We start from the raw sequence: 19,736 nt of genomic DNA, 5'->3' as shown, positions 1-19,736 counted from the left end.
GTCTATGGTATCATTCCATTTTTATAAAATGTCTGTTATCTGCTCTGCTCACTGCCATTAAGGTAATTTTGGCCCACAGAGGCCCTAAAGGACAGAAGACTTGCTCCTGTGGGTTTCCAAGATTAACTCATTACAGGAGGAAAAAGCCTCATCTTTCTCCCTTGGGGCAGTGTGGTAGTTACATAATCTGGTGTCAATTTGAGGATTAAGAGTGTAGGGGTGGAGTCTAGCCTGTCAATCAGAATACAGACAATGAGGCCTCTGTTTGGGCATGGCCTTCTCCTAAGGATTCTGGGAAACTCCTGTAGTTCCTCTTTAGAGGCAGAAGACACACCCACTTTCTGCTCACTCCCTCGAAGACTCTACTGACAAGGCTGACTCACCTGTGAGACACATGGAACTATGCTAGTTCCCTGAGCTGAAGAAGCCACATAGAGAGCCCTGTCAGCACTGAGATGCTTACACCACCACTGGATCCATATGACTGCCCACCCATTGGCCAGAGATCTTCCAGCATTCAGTGGCACTGCATGTGTTTCGTGAGTCTGAAGATGACTTTATAGATTGGTATCAGAAATATGGGCTAATATCGGACTTATGGAGTTGATCTGGACTGGGCTGGGATGTTTTCTTAATGTACAGTTGCTCTTGTATTTAAAGCTCTTTCTTCTACACATACGGGTGTCGTATGAATTTGTTTCTCTAGTCTACCCGGATTAACACAAGCGGCTGGTGGTTTTGAACTGCTGACCTTGAAGTGAGCAGCCCAATACACAACCATTGGGCTTCGGACATTATGCCATGTCTCAAAACCAAACACACTCACTGCTATTGAGTCGATCCCAGATTCATAGTGAGGGACCCTATAGGGCAGACTGCAACTCTTTACAGGGGTAGGAAGCCTCATCCTTCTGAGAATGGGAAAGTTCATAGACAGAAAGTAGATTGGTAGTTGGCATGGACGCAGAGAGGAGGCAACAGGAAGTGGCTGCTACTGAGCCTGGGGTTTCTCTGTGGGCTGATAAAAAGTTGTAGAATTGGACAGTGATGATCAGTGCATAACCTTATGAATACTCTATATGCCATTAAGCTGCATACTTTAAAATGGTTAAATTTTATAATACTCGAACTACATTTCCAAAGAAAAGAGAGTCAATGTTGGGGTCTGCAAAACAATATGATCTACGTAGACAATAGGAGAATTGGTATTCAGCCTATCGATGACTTTGAGTCTAAAACCATGTATTATCTTGAGCAAAGAAAAAGAAAACCTAGTAGGGCAAAGGATGGCTGATTTCCAGCACTTGCAGTCACTGGAATAAATTTTCACATGCAGAAGATGCAAACATAAGAGGTGTAGCTAAGAAACCAAGCCAGCAGTCCCGAGAGATCGAGAGATCGGTGCTGGGCAGCTCCTTTTTTCATGTGAACTGCTTTCAGGGAAAGCAATTACAGCCACCCCTAATTTAAACCACCCAGTCCTTATCCAATTCGATCTTCATTACAGATACATACAGGGGTGGGGTGGGATATGGTCAACATTTACTTCAAAGAGGAGCCCTGATGAAAGTGCTTGGCGCTAACCCAAAGGCGAGCTGTTCGAGCACACCAGTCACCGATGAGAAAGCCGTCTTCTATGATTCACAGCCTTGGGAACTTAGGCTGCTCTGAGTCAGGACCAGCTCGATGGCCATGGGGATGGTTTGGCATTTCAGAAAGATTTAATAATTAAATCAAACAAGGTATAGGAAGACTCCAACATACAATACAAACAGCAACAAATATCCCTAACTGTACGATGAGTGAATTGTGTTATCATATAGAACAGGGGGAAAGAACAAAAATAGCGTCGTCCAGCAGGATTATGACTGTGCACTCGACAGGCACAGCGCATTTTACTGTGCGTGGCTCCCTAAACTGGGCCTCACAGATAAGAGTTTTCACACATTGAAGGTTTGTGACAAACCGTGCAGAGAGCAAGTCTTATCTATCAGCACCTTTCTCCCACAGCCTGCTCTCATGGCATGTCTGTCCTTTTACTAATTCTCACACTGCATCTAACTTTTTCACAATGCTATTGTACACTTAATAGGCTACGATATAGTACAAACACAACTTTTAGATGCACTGGGAAACCAAAAGAAAATTGTGTGACTTGCTTTACTGTGAGACGTGCTGTGTGGCGGTGGTGTGGAACCCGAGGTACACCGGGGCTACAGACAAATATTGTCCTCAAGCTTAACAACCTGTTACTTGGGGTGGGGGGGGGGGGGCGCCAATGCGCCTGCTGGCCTGGGACTACTCTGGGGTGCATTAGGCTTGAACAAGTCAGTACAGCTCTTGGGAAGGATAATAGGGTTTCTCAGAAAGCAAGAAAAAGGAAAGGGCTGAAGTGAACCCTGTGGTGTGAATGAAATTGGCAACATCAGCATGAGCTCGTGTCTCACGTACAGATTCTTGATGTGCAGGTATAAATCCCTTCATGTCCACACGGCAGTCTGTGCAATCGGACCTTAGGAGATTTGGACACTGTATAAACAAGCTATATATGGGCAGCACCTGTACAACCCGCAGTTAAATCCTCACAAAGTCTATTCTATTAACATTTCTTATGGGAACCTGCCAGTCAAAGCCCACGAGCTCTATCTATCCATTGGACACAGGAGGCCAGCCCTGCAGGATGTGTGGCTGGGCAGGTGCTGTGCCAGCAGCCCGATTGGGACTTCTCATTTGGGAGGTACCAACAGAGGCCCAATCACGTATGCAGAGGCTGAGGGTGGGCACCCTTGTGGTGACACCCTGTTGGTACAACCACTTGTGCTTTAATGAGTCGCCACTGCCCAGACAGTGACAACAATAGCAAGAGTCATGAGACAAGCTGATCAAGAGTAAACACCACACAAGCCATTCAAAAGCTTTCACTGCAAGTGAAAGGCTTCAGGGCCATTGGGAGGAAAGAAGAAGAAGCCAGGAGAATGAGGAGGAGGAGGAGGAGGAGACAGGAGCGCTGCAAGGACTAGGATGAGTCAAGGAGCCTGCTGTTACCTCACTCTGGGGATTTGGGGGGGCTTTAAAACCATTAGGAGGGAAAGATAAACAAAAAGAGATGCTTTTCCTTAAGAAGACACCGTATGGGACGGTGGCAGTACATATGAAGTCAGACATTACAACACATACGCGGGTGAATAGATAAGGAAATAAAAGGCGTGCACATGGGTGTTAACGATACATATCTTTGCTAGTTCTCTCTGCTGAAAGGACCTAGAAATGATGATTAAACACAGCTGGCACCCAGATCGTGGTCCTTAGGTATCTTTCTCCAATAAAACACAAGTCCTTCGGAGAAACTATTGATTCTACAGTTGGGGCAGGAAGGAAACATATGAGACACCTAGTACATCTTGTGGCACCAGAAAGCTGGTCAGCATTCACAAAATGATGGGGGCAAGAAGAAAGGACACAGATGCAAACCTGAAATCACTCTCAGCAACCAAGCTGGGCCAAAGTGAGCAATAAAATAATGGTATGTCACGATAACTCATAAATATCCACAAATCAGTGCTGAAATAATCGGGTAATTAGTAAATGAAAAAGAAAATCACCATCAGACAACCCCACAGTGGTAACTGAAGCCAGCCCGCCCCACAGAGGGATGCAGCTCACACTGGCCCTGAAAACATCACAAGAAACAGTCACCGCCTGGTCTTGAAGCGCCTCCTCCCTGAACAAGGCATTCGTACAAAGGGAGCACAGTAACTTTGCAGTGGAGCAAGCTGGCAGGTACCCATCTTCACAAGTGAAGCAAGGTCAGCAGTTCAAAACCACCTGCTCTGAGAGAGAAGGACTTCTTGGAAACCCACAGGGGCAGTTCTACCCATCCTGCAGGGTCACTATGAGTCAGGAATGACTTGATGGCAGTGAGTGAATTTAGGTTTTAGTGAGGTCGGAGGTCAAACTCAACAGTGGCTCTGAAGGAGCAATCGCCTGACAGATCAGATGTGCTCCTGTAAAGACTACCGTCTAAGACACTGGATGGGGCGGTTCGACTACATCATATGGCCTCACTATGTGCAGGAATCGACTCAGCAACACACCACAATTACAACAGTCCTAAAGCAGACAGGCCAGGGACACATCAAACAAATCCAATGGAGGGGCATTCGACATATAAAGGAACTGTCCAGAATGCTTCAAAGGTGTCAAGGTCATGAAAGACAGGAGACTCCACAGATGTGAGGATGCTACACAGAAATGACAACTAAACTTAACACTGGATCCTGGAGTCAGGCACGAGAAAAAAGTCACTTCCCGGTGTTAGTAATAGTAATATGGTTAAGTCAACGTTGCCATCAGAGGAAACTGGGTGAAAAGGATACAGGAACTCTTTGTGCCATTTTAAAACCTTTTGTATTACCTCTAAAGTTAGTTCGATTTAGAAGTTTTAAAGCGATGTTAGGAAAACCTCTGAAAGCAATAGCTAACCTTTCCTCTATAATTAACCTTACTTCTAACCCTTAAACAATTACACTGTGGAAAGAATGTAGCATATTTTGATCACCCAGTTAAGAGGTGGACATGAAATTCTACTTCCTGACACATCAGTTGTACACATGGTTCCAGTTCCCAGCATACTGGGCATGACGTAGGAAATGAGATAAAATGTCAGCTGCTTGTTTTTTAAACCTATTCATTTTATTAAGTTATAAATGGGCAACCATTATTTTACTGGTAATATCACAGGTGACCCAGTGGTTAAGTGCTTTAACTAAGTGCTAACAAAAAGGATCTGAAGCTCCCACCCACCGGCAGCTCAGGAGAAAAGGCAGAGTAGTGTGCTTTGGGGAACTTTACAGCCTTGGAAGACTTTTCGGGCCGTTTCACTCAGCCCTATAGCGTCACTATAGGAGTCTTGGCAGCGAGATTACACAGGGGCTGCTAACCGTTAGGGTCAGCAGTTCAAAACCATCACCACTCCTCAGGAAAATGATGAGGTTTTCCATTCCTGTATGAGTTACAGTCTTGGAAACCCACAGGGCCAGTTCGACTCTGTCCTACAGGTCCCTGTGAACCAGCACTGAATCAGTGGCAGGGAGTTTGGTTTGGGGTTTATAGGACTACTGTGAATCAGAATTGACTTGGCGGACAAGGGGAAAAACAAACCCAAACAGTATTACAGTAAAGGAAAAAAAAAATTAAAGAAGGGCAAGGATCCTCCCCTTGTTAGAGATTATTTTCCTGAAAATCTAAGCCACTGGCCCCGTTAGTGTTTCGTAGTGACAAATGGTAGAAAGATTCCTTTATACCTTTCCCAAATGTCTCCATGACTAAGGGCTGGAATGTTATCAACATGGATTACGCGGTTAACCGGCAGGCTTCATCTCACAGGCTATACAGCAAACCAAACCCTTACACAACAATATTAGAGGCGTGACCATGACCTCTTCCGCACCTGTGCAGGCTGACCTAAATGCTGTGACAGGTGAAGCAGGGAGACGGGCAAGGCCCTGAACCACAGCGTGCTATCAGATACAACTTAATATCACACTCTACCGGTACTTAATGAATGATAGACTTAAATAATTACTTTAAAATGAAAAACAGGAAGAATGTTAACTCTGAATTTCACCCTGACATAAATAAAAAATACATTCAATAAAAGTCTAATGTAGCTTACTAAACGCAAGCACCTTTAACTATTAAGCCTATGTTACTTTAAAAAAAGGGAAACAAAAATGCTTAATGCCATTTCAACTCATGGTGACCCTACAGGACATAGTAGGACTGACCCTGTGGGTTTCCAAGACCGTACATCTTTATGGGAGTAGATTTACAGCCTCATTGTTCTCCCAAAGAGCGGCTGGTGGTTTTGAACTTCTGACCTTGTGGTTAACAGCCCAACATGTCACCCTCTACTCCAGCGTATATTACAGGTGGGAAATAAGGCACAGGGAGGCTGAAGCAATGTGCTCAAAGGACCCAAAAGGATATCCAGTGATTCCCTAAAAAGGAGAGTGCCGCACAACTCATGTGACCTGCCAGTAGACCCTACCCACAGCAGGGTGAGTACTGATGACTGGAGGCCCCCCACCCCCCACCCGTGTGGTGTGCCCTGCCCCTAATGTAAGAGAAGGAGCTAATGGTAATGTTCACTCCTGACAAGAGAAAAGAGGTAAGTACTTGACAAGCAAAAGAAGGCTCCTTGATGAAGATCCTACAAAGGAATTCTGAGGACAAGAGAAGCCATCCGCTGGAACGTTATAAATGATCAACAGGAAAGGGCATCGGAGACACAGAACGTCTGACCCTTTCTGAAAGCAGTACCTCGGAACACTGTGGTCTTGGTTTCAAACAGTAAAACTGCTTTCAAAGAAGAATGAAAGTCCTGAGAAGGACATATTTGCAGGCTAAAAAGTGAAATTAAGAGCTTTCCCTCATTGATTAATTAACAGGTAAAGCTTTAATACAGTTTTCAACCTTTTTGGCTACTGCTAGTTACAAATCAGGAATTTTCAAAGCCCCTTCATACTGAAACCTCAAATTCAAATAGACTCAAAAATCCTAATTTGATAAAGTCGTGAGAAAAGCATTACCTGAGAATAAAACCGAACTATAGGCTTCCTGAGCATCCAGTCATTTCTCACAGAATATGTAAAACTTTGAAATTAGAAATTAACAGACATCACCCTTACTGTCACCCAATGGATTATGTCTCACAGCGACTCTGTGGACAGAGTAGAGCTGCTCCTGGGGGTTTCGGAGGCTGTAAATCTCGACAGGAGCAGCAGCCCCCCATCTTGCTCCCCCAGAGCAGCTGGTGGGCTAAAACTGCTGAGCTCCTGGTTAGCCGCCCAACACGCGGTCCACTGATGCCACCAGCTTCATAATGAAAAGACCAGTGACCACAATTTCCCCAACTCTATTCCTCACCCAAGACAAGGGAAATTGCCATGTCTCTGGAGTCCTGGTGGCTTGGTGGTGACCAAACACAAGGTCTGCAGTTCGAAACCACCAGCTGCTACTCAGGAGAAAGGGCTTTCTACTCCTGTAGAGAGTTACAGTCTGGGAAACCGAAAGGGGGCAGTTCTACCCTGTCCTATAGGGTCGCTGTGAGTCGGCATCAACTTGACGGCAAGTGATGTTTTTTGTTTTGTTTTTCAACCAGCCCGCTCCTAGCCAACACATAAACACACCTGGCCCAATTTAATCCTAACACACCAGAGGCTGACTCACTGTCATCCTTTACAGGTGAGGAAAACAAATCTTAGAGAGGAGGTAGCTCCCTCACTTTTGGTTAGAGCAGCATTTTTCTCAATCTCCATCTCAGCACTAATGACATTTGGCCGGGGCCCTTGCCATGGGGCACGCACTGTCTCTATCCACTAGATGCAGGTGGTGACCATCAACAAAGTGTCCAGACCTTAGCAAATGTTCCCCGATGGGGCATTTTCTGCCTTAGTTGAGAACCACAGAGTTGGAGGAAGCCAGTATTTTCTATCAACAACTGCTACATGCCAGACTACGTTTAAATTGAATAAGAGACAAGGTCTCTGCCTCAGAGGCACACTTTGAACAGTTCAAGCTCTTTGACATAGACTCCCTGAATGACCTTCAACATGCACCCTCTGGCCAGGCCCCCAGAGAGTCTCACACGTCAGCAGCACCTCCACTAGCTGCACCTTATCCAGATCTGGCAGCTTCTCCTTCATCAGCTGCATCAAATCACCCTCCCCACTCCCCCACCACACACACACTAATGCATCCTATTTTTTCCCTGTACAGCAACTCTTTCATCCATCCATACTTTCCAGTCTCATGACTCTATTCTAGATAAGCACTTCAGTGGAAGCCAGAAGGAATTAATATTTCTACGTCTCTCAAATTAAAGGTATACAGACATCAAGGTATCAGCCCCAAAGCGGTTGACAAACACTACATCCTCTTTTTTCCAGTTTAGGAATGTCCCATCTGCACAGGCTGAGTTTTATAAGCCAGATGTTAATTCTCAATAAACAGCAGCCTTGACAGGCATGGGAAATAGAAGTCGCAGGGCTTAGTTAGTATGCATGTAAGAATGCTATTTCTGGCACGCTCTGAACTCCTGTGGCCTAGTCCATGGAATGTGGGACTGACACTCAACAGAGCAAATGAGTTAAGACTCTTAACTGAATGCATGCATCAACCAACACTTCTGATAACCCAGTAGGTAAAGAAGACAAACATGCCACTAGGGAGACTCTGCAAGGGATGGCTAGAAACAATTAGCCAAATAACTGCACATAAAGCTTACACACACACACACACACACACACACACACACACAATCCCTGGTGGTGTGCAGTTGAAAATCACCAGCTGCTCCACTGGGGAAAGATGAGGATTCTACTCCCATTACGAGTTACAGTATCAGAAACCACAGGGGCAGGGCTGTCCTGTCTCGTAGGGTCGCACTGAATCAGAATCAATTCAAGGGCAGTGAGTTTGGGAGTTAGGATATAGATATTCAAAATGTTCATGGAAAAAGCCCATTCTCTCTTTTTTTGCCTGGTGGAAGTGTCTGTTAGATTGGGGTGACCTTAGCACATTTTGTGTAGCAGCAACTAAATAATTTTCTCCACCCCAACCCACCCCATCTTGAAAAACTGGCCCCAGCACAGGTAGGTGTCTTCTGTCAAAGTAGTTTTTAAGATGCACATGTAGAGGATGTCTCATGGTTAGATAGATGTCTCATGGATGCTAAGCAGGCTCTCATACCACGTTGCTTAGAAAACTTCCATTATCTTTAATTTCATTTTTCCACGAATATTTTGACATCTTGTATACATGAATGAAGACAGCTCCGAATGGCACTCCGCTGCAAATGAAAGGCAATGACTTGAGAAGAAACCCAGAACGTGTTTTAAACTTGATCTCTCCCTTGATAAGGGATTGATAAAGGTTCTGATGAATTCAATGCTTTATCCTTTTTAACTTCACGCTAATCTCAAATCCAATCTCTGAAATTCATGACCAAATCAAAAAATTAACTTATCTCACTTTTTTAAAGTAACAACTTTCAGGAAAGATATTACTGCTGCGTTCCCTGCAAAGGCTGAGCATCAAACCAGTGTGGAATGGCAATGCATGTGGGTTCCTGCTGATATTCTGACTTCGCAGGTTAGTTAATGAAAATAATTTCTGCAACTAAGCACGGAAGATTTCAGACATAAAGAATATGCCATGCTACAGGAAAATATGTTCAATGTCAGTAAGGAAGTGCCGGTCAAAACCACAGTGAGATACTTTACACCTATGAGACGGCTAGTCTCAGAAAAACAGAAAAGAGCAAGGACTGGCACAGCTATGGAGAACTTGGAACCCCTGCCCATTGTTGGCGGGAATGTAAAATGGTACAGCCACTGTGGAAACAGTTAAACAGTAAGTTATCACATGACCCAGCAGTACCACTCCTGGGTCTACACCCAAAAGATTCAAAAGCAGAAACTCAAACAGATCCAAGTACATTAATAGTCACTGCGGCATGATCCATCCTAGCCAAAAGGTGGAAATAATCCAAGTGTCCATCAAGAGACAAGGGATAAACAACATATCATATATACATACAACAGCATGTATCTTCGGATATCCACAGAAATGGTGCCCGGTGACTTAGGGGGTTACGCATTGAGCTACGAACTACTAGGTCAGCAGTTCCAAACCACCAGCAGCTCTGCAGGAGAAAGAGGAGGCTTTCACTTCCTGAAAGGGTTACAGTCTAAGAAATCCACAGGAGCAATTCTACTTGCTCCTACAAGGTTGCTATGAGTTAGAGTTGACTCGATGACATTGAGTTCAGTTTTGAGTTTGTACAGAGAAATGTAGTTCTGATACACACACTACAACATAGATGAACTTTAACCCTTCCGCGACCTATAGGAAATATAGCACTCACCAATGCTTCCAGTCTCTCGGCTTTCTTGGGAAGCTGCTATCCCAGTTGTAGTGTGCGCCACCATCTAGCAGGGACCTGGATCACTGTGTGAATCTCATCTGAAGAAACAGGTCTACCCCACCAATCCTACTACAGAATCCACTTCCAACTCCCTATTACCTCAAAATAAAAATGTCCCTCTTGATTTCAACATGTCACTATTCCTAAAAACGCATGGTGTCAACAAATAATTCAGAGTAGAAAACAATTCAGCCATGAAAGTGTTTACTATACTAAATGAAATGTCAGACATGAAAGGAAAAATATTCTATCAACCCACTTAGAGGAAATGTAAGTAGGCAAATGTCTAGATGCCAAAGATAATTAGAGGTTACTTAGGGGAAAGACAGCAGTGATGATTGCATAATAGGGTGAATATAATTAATCGAATACTTAAAAATGGACTATGTAAAAAATTGATAAAGCAGAATATTTTGTGCGATTTTATTTTCCCAGGACAAAAATTAATGTGGGGGTGGGGGTGGAGTATGCCATGCTAAATTGACACATTTCCTTGTAGAGGGCATAAGATTAGGTCATTACTTTTATGAAAAATGAACAAAAGCAAAAGGCTTTTTACTTAAGCAATTATAATTAACAAGTATATTAAAGTGTATCCATCCATACACTCTCTTCACACCTGTACCCAAAAGAAGACACAAGGTGGGGGTGGAGGCTCATGATATTTTAATTCTATTTTTCCCGGAACTTTCTGAAGGCCCCTCATATAGAATTTAATTAGTTGCTCAGTACAAGCCATCTGAAGGTTATGCCTCTGTGTCCTATTACTCTCATCCCTATCTTTAACCTTCAATAGTTAATACTCTGATCCCAGTATTTTCTAAACAGATCACAATGTAGCCGAAGCAAAATTCGACCTTGAAGTCATTTCCTTGAAATTCTATGACTTTACAACTTTCTCAAAAAGCAACTTAAAAGCTTTTAATATGGAAAACTATATTAGCAAATACATATAGTCAAGAGTAAATGCATCATTAGGCTGATTCCCTCCCCCTCCCCCACACCCTTTAGGCGTCTTTTTCTATTTAAAATGATTCAGCACCCTGGCCTGTCAGTGTCTTGGTCTGTGGCCGCTTTGCAAAGAGGCTGGAAACTATCCAAATACCAGCAAGAGCACTTGGGGCAGAAAGGGTTCAGTGGTGCTTTCCAAGTAAGAGAGACTAGGGCCTGTTGATCTACTTCCAAAATGCAACCAAGGAAAACCTTGTGAATCACCCACCGCAGAACAGTACCCAACACCGCGCTGGAAGATGAGCTCTCTAGGAGGGAAGCACTCGCAATACACAATGTCCTGAACAACGGTGAACCAACAATCCTGACAATGGGACTGGACTACACAATCTTTCCTTTTGTTACAGGGGGGTTGGCATTTCCACCAGGGGGAACTGATAACAAGTACATAACACAGGAAGCAAGAAACAACAAAGGAGGAGATGGCATTCACCTCAAAACTGACCTGACCAGTGCTGACTTTACAAGTCACACTGCTTGCTTAACACTATTGGGAAAAGAATGTGTCTTTCCACAGAGGCAATGTGAGGAGGCCTTTCAACCTAATCCTGAAGAGAGATCTTTAGTTGTGTCACATGTAGCAACAGTATACTTTCAAATTACCGTCAAGCCATAGTGCTCTTTCTACCATTAAAACAAAATGTAACCTTGTAAAACGTACATGACTAAAGGAGATCTCAAAGAACAAAAAGTCGTGGGCCCCAAGGGTGGGTTCCCTAGGGACTATTTTGCTTCATGCTTCAGTTAACAAGGGTTGAATTCTGCTGACATTAACAAAATGACAGGAACATGAACACAAATCCAGTATTTAAAATTCAATTATCAGAGGGCTACTTGTTTACAAATCACCTCGGCAGCCTACTTCCTTTGGCTTAAATTATTATACTTTGTAAAATGTTAACACATACATTATATCTTTTGGTTTCAACTCTTGTTCAGCAGTACTAAAGTTGGTGATATTATTTTATTGACAAGACTGCAAAAAAAACACCCCTAAATCATATCTTCCATACCTCAGGATCTAAAGTGATGTTATAACCTGGTTTCCTATTTCACATATAGAATCCCATAAATTGACTCACCTCAAAGGAATACAATGGTGGTTTAACCTCACTTTTCATGTACAGTTACTCCAACCAAGCTAACACAATCTTTTCTAGTAATTTCAATTTAATAATTAACAATTTCAATTTGACATAAGAAACTATTTTTTAAAGTCTATGTACTAATGCTATCATTTGTCAATGCTATTCAAAACGACCAGAAGAAATTACTTCATAGACCTAGTAGGAGAGCTACCGCCTGAACGTAGAGTTGATCTTACCGACATGGATGAAGTAAAGCGTTTGAGACTAACTTGTGGACACTGTAACACTGAAAATGAGAACTGCAAGCATCCATTGGTAACGAGAACATGGAATGTATGAAGTATGATTCTAAGAAAACTGGAGATTATCAAAAAACCCAGAAAGCGTAAAGGCTGAAATTCTACGTTTTAGTGAATTGAAGAAATGGACTGATACTGGCCATTTTTGAACCAGAGGCTTCTATGGTCTACTATGCTGAGAATGGCAAACTGAAGAAACACAGCATCATATTTATTGTCAAAAAGGACACTTCAAGACCTATCCTGGAGTACAATGTTGTCAATGATAGAATAGCATCCATACACCTACAAGGAATACCAGTATCACCTGTATTACTCAAATGTACAAACCAGTAAAGCCAAACATAGAGAAACGGAGGGTGCTTATCAACTTCGGCAGTCTCAAATTAATCAAACATGGAGTTAGGTTGCACTAATAGTTACTAATGATTTAAATGTGCACATTGGGAACAAAAAGAATTAGTAGTTGGAAAATATGGCCCTAGTGATTAGAAACCATGCTGTCAATTGTATGATAGAATTTTGAAAGGGTTATTCATTGGAAATACCTGTTTCAACAACAAAAACAGTTACTACTCACTGGGTAGAATACAGAGGTCTCAAATTGACTACACATTTATGGAAAGATGGAGAAATTCACTATCAATTATGCATATGATGTTCAAGTTCAAGTTGAAGGAAATAAAAACAAGTCCACAAAAGCCAAAGTACAATTTTGAGCAAATCGCACCTGAATTGACAGATCATCTCAAGAAGAGATGTAACGCACTGAACACTAACGACAGAAGGGTAAGTTATGAGATGCCATCACACATAAAGACAACAAAGGGTCACTAGAGACTGAGTGAAAGACCAAAATGAGTATTAGAAGAGCCTCAGAAACAAAGTAACAATCAGGTAAAAAGCAGCTTTCAAAGAGTGACCCAAGAAGACCAACGACAACATTATGAGATGTGCAAAGACCTGCAGTTAGAAAACTAAAAGTAAAGAATATGCTCAGCATTTTCAAGCTGAAAGGACAGAAGAAAAAACTCAAGTCTCGAGTTCCAATATTGAAGGATTCTTAGGGCAAAACACTGAACAACCCAGGAAGCCATCAAAGGAAGATGAAGGAATACAGTCACTATACCAAACAGAATTGGTCGATGTCCAACCATGTCAGGAAGTAACCTATGATCACGAACTGATGGTACTGAAGAAAGAAGTGCTTCAAACAAACTTCGTTACACTGAGGGGATGGGTGGAAACACAACATCTGGAATTGATGGAGTATTATCAAGTAGGACGTGTCAGCACACTTACCCAACACTGGAAGTTGTTCACTCATCTATGTCAACCAACTAGAAGACACCCATTATGTGTGCCCAGTCCAAAGAAAAGTGACTGAACAGGATGTGGTAATTCTTGAACAATGTCACTGATATCACGGGCAAGTAAATTTTTGCTGAAGATAATTGAAAATTGGTTGTATCCACAGAGCATCAACAGGGAACTACCAGATAAAGTGGGATTCAGAAGAGGACAAGGAACAAGGAACATCACTCCTGACGTCACACAGGTCTTGACTAAAAGCAGAGAAGATCAGAAAGATCTTACTGTATCTTACTGACTATGGAAAAGCATTCAATTGTGTGCCTCAAAGGACAGGACAACGGTGCGAAGGATGACAATTTCAGAACACTTAACTGCTCCGAACCTATACACAGGCCAAAGGCAGGTGTTTATGCAGATCGGGGGAGTCTGCCTGGTGTTGACTCAGGAAAGGTAGGCATTGTGATTAATAGGTATGCTGGGCAAACGACCCAAGATCAAAACAATATAAAGAAGAACCCAGCATCCGGATTGTAGGAAGGTTCGTTAGCAACCAGCAGAAGCATCTGGGCAGATGGCAGAACCTTGCTTGCTGAAAGCGAAGGGGACTTGAAGCACATAGTGTTGAAGATCAGACTGCGACCTTCAGTACGGTTTTCACATGAATATGAAAACAACAATCCGCACAACCGAGCTAATCATCCTAACACACACAGAAAAGACTGAACGTGGTCTGAAACTCCATTTTACTCGGATCCATACCCAGCGTTCATGGAAGCAACAGTCAAAATATCAAGTGAAGTACAGTATTGCACTGCACACAACTGCTGCAAAGGCTTCTTTATTAAAAAGTAAAGGTGTGGACTAGGAGGAACCTGGCTCAGGCCAACCTGTTTTCAACCATTGCATATGCATGCGAAAACTGGACTACGAATACAGAAGACTAGAAGCCTCTGAATTTTGGTGCTTGCTGGCAAAGAAAACTGAATAGACCATGGGCTACCAGAGGACGAACAAACCAGTCTTAAAAACTGTCAAAATGCCTTATGGGAGCCAGGATGGCCAGACTTTATCCCAAGTATTTTGGACATGTAAAGGCATCAAGTTTGGTCAAGGGTTAATCAACAGGGGAAAATCCTCAAAGAGGTGAACTGACAGAGTGGGCTCAACAATGGGCTCAAACAAACAACAACCTCACTGCCCCCTTCATAGTGATGACCCCTGCAGGGCAGGGTAGAACTGCCCATCAGTTTCAAAGACTGCAACTATTTACCAGAGCGGAAAGACTGTCTTTATTCTGAGGAGCAGCTGGTGGTTTCAAACTGCTGACCTTGCAGACTGCAGCCCAGCCTGTAACCACAACACCCGCAGGGTCCCTTAATGGACTCAAACACAGCTACACTTGCAAGGACAGCACAGAACCCCTTAGTGTTTGGTTCTACTGTACACGGGTTGCTGCGAGTCGGCATCAACTCCACAGCACCAAACTGTAGCCCAACTTATCATCTTTAATTAAAACGCCCTAAAATCCTGAACATTAGATTTCTATTCTTTATACAAGAAGACTTGAAAACACTCATGGAAAATTTCCATTATCTCGTCATCCTATTTTTCCATGAATTTTTTTGAAGTCCTTTTGTATATATTTTAAAAATCATATGCATTGATTTTTTTTCCTCTATAGAAAAGCCAAATTTATTACAAAGAATATATACATTACTGAGGAAGGGGGAAAAAAACTATCTGCAAAATTCTCCATCTAGAAATCAATACCTAAATATCTTTTTCTAGTACGCCATCCTTTTAGACAAACAATTTAAAAATAAATAAATAAAGCAGTACTTGTGTGCATCACGAATTCCTAAATGGTATCTGTTTGGATTCACGATAAATATGTTAGAAAAAGTCCCAAAGGATTTAGATAGCCTCTAAAGCAGTGACCTTTTCACAGGGGTTGCCTAAGACCATCGGAAAACACGTATTTCTAATGGTCTTAGGAACCAAGACACAGTTCCTCTATCCGTCTCCAGGAGGGTCCGTCCACATGCAGATATGCCCACATACGAGTGCCTGGCATGAAAACTGTTACCCATGCTACACCACACTTCAAGACAAAATTTCACTTATTTGTAATTAAAAATAAACATTTCACAAATATATAATTACATATTGTTTTGTGATTCATCACTATGCTTTATGTTCAATTTGTAACAATGAAAATACACCCTGCATATGATTCACAACAGTAGCAAAATTACAGTGATGAAGTAGCAATGAAAATAATGTTATGGTTGGGGGTCACCACAACATGAGGAACTGTATGAAAGGGTCGAGGCATTAGGAGGGTTGAGAATCACTGACCTAAAGGATGGATGACTGGTTCCTGAGATTCCAGGAACTCAGCACTGATGTTTCCTAGGGACTGGCAACACATAGTCATGGAGCATCCTGGACTTAAAAGCAAAAACTGCTTACGCTTAGCTAAGAAAGCTTAAATGAGCTCTGGAAGGTCCAAAAGACTGGAGATCTTTATGCCAAAGAAAATGACGCTATTGCTGGAGAGGACCACACACGTGTGGGCATTCCCTCCTCCAGCAGCCATAACAGACAGAGCCCGAGCGGCTCACGACCTCTCAGGCCAGGCGGACCTAGGCCCCCTTCCTGCTGATGGTCCAGGAGTCACTCACAACCACAGGCTTAGCCACTGTGTGCAACCACTGTTCTGGGCACTTTGCATTCCGAGGCTTCCTTTAGTCCCCACACCAATCCTCAAAGAAGGCCTACTTATGCGTGAGAGAAGATGAGAAAGCATGGAAGCATAATAATCGGTCAGGTTTAAACCCAGGATTAATCATTCAAATTAATTAATGTCTAAGTCTGTCTCTTTCCACCAGGCAGCCTGGCTGCTTGGTAGTCATCACTTTCTCTGTGAGCATGAAGTTCAAAGACGGAAGATAATTCCTTACTTAATTTCTTTACATCTCTCTTATTTAATAATGGCCACTTAATAGGGGAACTTTTTGGCCACTTGTTTCTCCTCCCCATATTCAACTGGCAGAACAACATTAATGCCAGTTAGCATATTATTTTACACTAAACACCAGGCTACGTTATGTAAGGGTTAACACAGTCCACTGAGCACTTACTACCTGCTTTTCATTACTTTCAAATGGTAACATTACAGGTAGGCTCTTTTGTTATCCTTATCTTATAGATGAAGAAAGTAAAGTACAAAAACTAACTCAGCAAGTCCAAATAGTGCACAGAAATACAGACCACTCAAATCAAAGGACTGACACAGGGTTTCTACTTTAACCCTTTGCTCTCTGTGAGCTGTTAGCAATCGAAATTTTCCCATGAGGAAACAGGCTTGGAAAGGTGAAGTGATTTTCTTGAAGTCACCCAGCTTCTGAATAATTAAGACAAGATTTGAACCCATTTGTTCCACCACAGCTAGCTGTTACCTACTACACCCTGTCAAAAGAAGATACTATAGAAGCAAGCAGTAACTATCTATGTATCTATGGTCAATTGCTTGTGTGTGTGTGTGTGTGTGTGTGTGTGTGTGTGTGTGTGTAGGCTGTATTGATGACAGCTGAGTTTTGCTTTGTTTAAATACAAGTTCTTAAAGAGGTTTGTATTTGAAAAGGGGAAAGATGTTATATGGTGAGACACTGATATGACTTTCTTTCATATCTTTCTACATTGTGGAAAACACTAAGATTTTTTATTATGAGGCCAAACATTTGGCCAGAAAATAGAGAAACAATAAAATACAACAAAAGCAAGCACTACGATCTTATCTCATAATCACCCTCCCCCTTGCATTCAGTAGAAAATATGAGGGCCAACCTTATTAGACATATGCTCTTCTTCCTAAGAGATCAGGAAACAATCACTAAATTTAATCTACTGGCCTTAGGTTACTCTCTTGAACCTGCTAACACTATGGAAGCCGAAGCTCCTAAATATGCATTAACTTTTAGATGTTGCTTAAAAAGCAACTGCCAAGAAACAGTATATGAATGCATTACAGATTCTCAGTCTCTTTGGTGCAGAACAGATATACATATGTTTTGCTTAAATCTACGAACTAAAAGACAAAGAGGGAAAAGACCCAGAAAAGCGATTTTCCATACCACCACACAAAAGCATTACTGCTTCAAATGTTGTTTCTAAAGACCCAATCAGGCAATTTTCCACTCCTCTTAGTTATACACTTTAACATTTCATAAAATGTCTACCAATTATCTATCCAGAGTGAAATTGGGCAATATAATCATGTCGCTCATATTTCTGACATATCCCGAGGGGCTTTGGATAGCAAAACAGATTACTACATCTATAGAAAATGTCTATTTTTTAATTTACTAGCCCTACTTAGAACAATCGGGATTACAATCTCCGCATCAAAAAACAAATTAGAAAGCAGTCAGCCACTGCAGCTCCTTTATAAAACATTTTTTTAAAAAAAACCAAACCCCAAAAAGATACAAGATGAAAAATTGTAATTTGAGTCTCATTTATAGCATCTTGCAGCCCAATGATTTAAAAAAATAATAAATTATCACACACAAGAAGATTAGTGTGACGGGTGGGGGGAATGGGGTGGGGTGTAATTTATTCTTTTAAAAAATAACCAGAACTGCATATGAAAAATAAATTATATTTTAATTAAGACAAATGAATCAGGTAACATGGAATGATAATCTAATGTGTCTACCATGTACAGTGGGTGGGCAAACAGGTTCCACTGTCAACCTCTTACATTGTGTTTTAAAACAGGGCGGAACTTTAAGAAAGGAAATAGCTCATCATATTGCATTAAATTCAGGGTAGGTTTTGAGTGCCTGTGCGTGCATCTATGTGAGAACAGATTTTTTGTGAAACGAAAGCCAATTATGTAGCTGGTATTTCTACCAACAAAGCTGAAGATCATGAAAGAAACAAAAAACAACAACGTTTTCTTATAAATGAATCTGGTCACATACCTATGCAAATACACATAAAGAGAAGCAGGTCCATCCCCCTTACTTATCTCCCCCCTCGCAATCACCACTGCTCCCCCCGTGATTTCTTTCAAATTCCAATTGAAATCAGCATAGATGCTATCAGAAAAGAAAACTTCCCCTCCTTTCCCGAAGCTAAAGAAAGCATGAATTTCTTAGCAAAGCATATTCAAGCCAGCCACCCAAGGTACCTTAATCCCCCATGTAACCAAAATAAAAGCTACATAGCCAGAGAAGGCAAATTCACAGCCACTTCATATGCAGAGGGGGAAAATCGCGAAAACAAGGTGGGGAAAAAAGGTAACTTAAAAGCAAAACCACCACACCCTCAACTCTGGGTTGCAACCCGTTTTCCAGGGGCCTTTACCTTCATTTTCCATCGAAACTGCACTTGGGTTGATGGCTACAAAGTCTTTAGTGTCAGCCGCGGCCACACTGGAAAGAGGGGCGTGAGGACAAGGAAGAGAGGCCCCCGGAATCCCAGGCTGTCACCCCCGCTCCCGGCCACGCATCCCACGGCTGCTCCCACCACCCCCAGCAGCGGCATCTGCAAGAGAAACCAGGAGAAGCGGCGCTGGAGTGAAGGAGAGGAGCGAGACCCCCGCCCCGCTGTCACTTTGGGGGCCCCCAGGTCCTGCGCCCGCCCCCTCGGCCGCCGGCCGCGCTCCCGGCTCCCGCCCGCGGGGCGGCGCCCTGGAAACGCACCCCACCCCCGCCCGCCAGGGCATCCCCGGGCGCCCCCTTCCCTCAGGATCTGGAAGTTTCTGTTAATGGGGGGTGGGGGGTGGCGAGGGGAAGGAGATCATCCCAGTGCTCCCCCAAAGTCCCGGCCCCCTTCTCGAGGCTGCGGGGACTTACCCGCGGGGCTCGTGGGGGCGCCCCGCGCGCCTAAAGCGAAGAGGAGCGGGTGGCGGGGCGGCGGTGCCACTCGGGTGCCCGCTCCCAGGTGGAAGGCTCGAGGGAGGAGCAGCCGGGCGGGGAGGGGAAGGGAGAGGAGGAAACGGGGCCCGTCACGCTCCGCTCGGCCGGC

At 43.1% G+C, this 19,736-nt stretch overlaps 1 protein-coding gene across 3 annotated transcripts in view; it reads right to left on the bottom strand.

Moving 5' to 3' along the window:
• ATP2C1 (ATPase secretory pathway Ca2+ transporting 1) overlaps positions 1-19,736 on the bottom strand; it is a 136,544-nt gene that overhangs the window by 82,807 nt on the left and 34,001 nt on the right. For 2 of the 3 annotated variants that reach the window (XM_045297626.1, XM_045297625.1), the window contains exons 1-2: positions 19,565-19,581; positions 19,074-19,253 (exon numbers count right to left, since the gene is read on the bottom strand). The exons of the other annotated variant lie outside the window; for it this stretch is intronic. Coding sequence is in view for 1 of the 2 variants with exons in the window: in XM_045297625.1 (XP_045153560.1) it covers positions 19,074-19,079 (6 nt within the window). In the remaining variant the exon portion in view is untranslated. Of the gene's footprint in view, positions 1-19,073; positions 19,254-19,564; positions 19,582-19,736 lie in introns of those variants that run through there. 3 annotated transcript variants of the gene reach the window in all.

The sequence above is a fragment of the Echinops telfairi genome, unplaced genomic scaffold, assembly GCF_000313985.2.
Source record: "Echinops telfairi isolate 266 unplaced genomic scaffold, ASM31398v2 ScPeMD7_7420;HRSCAF=8458, whole genome shotgun sequence".
NCBI classification, from domain to species: Eukaryota; Metazoa; Chordata; class Mammalia; order Afrosoricida; family Tenrecidae; genus Echinops; species Echinops telfairi.
This window is presented reverse-complemented; position numbering and strand designations above follow the sequence as displayed.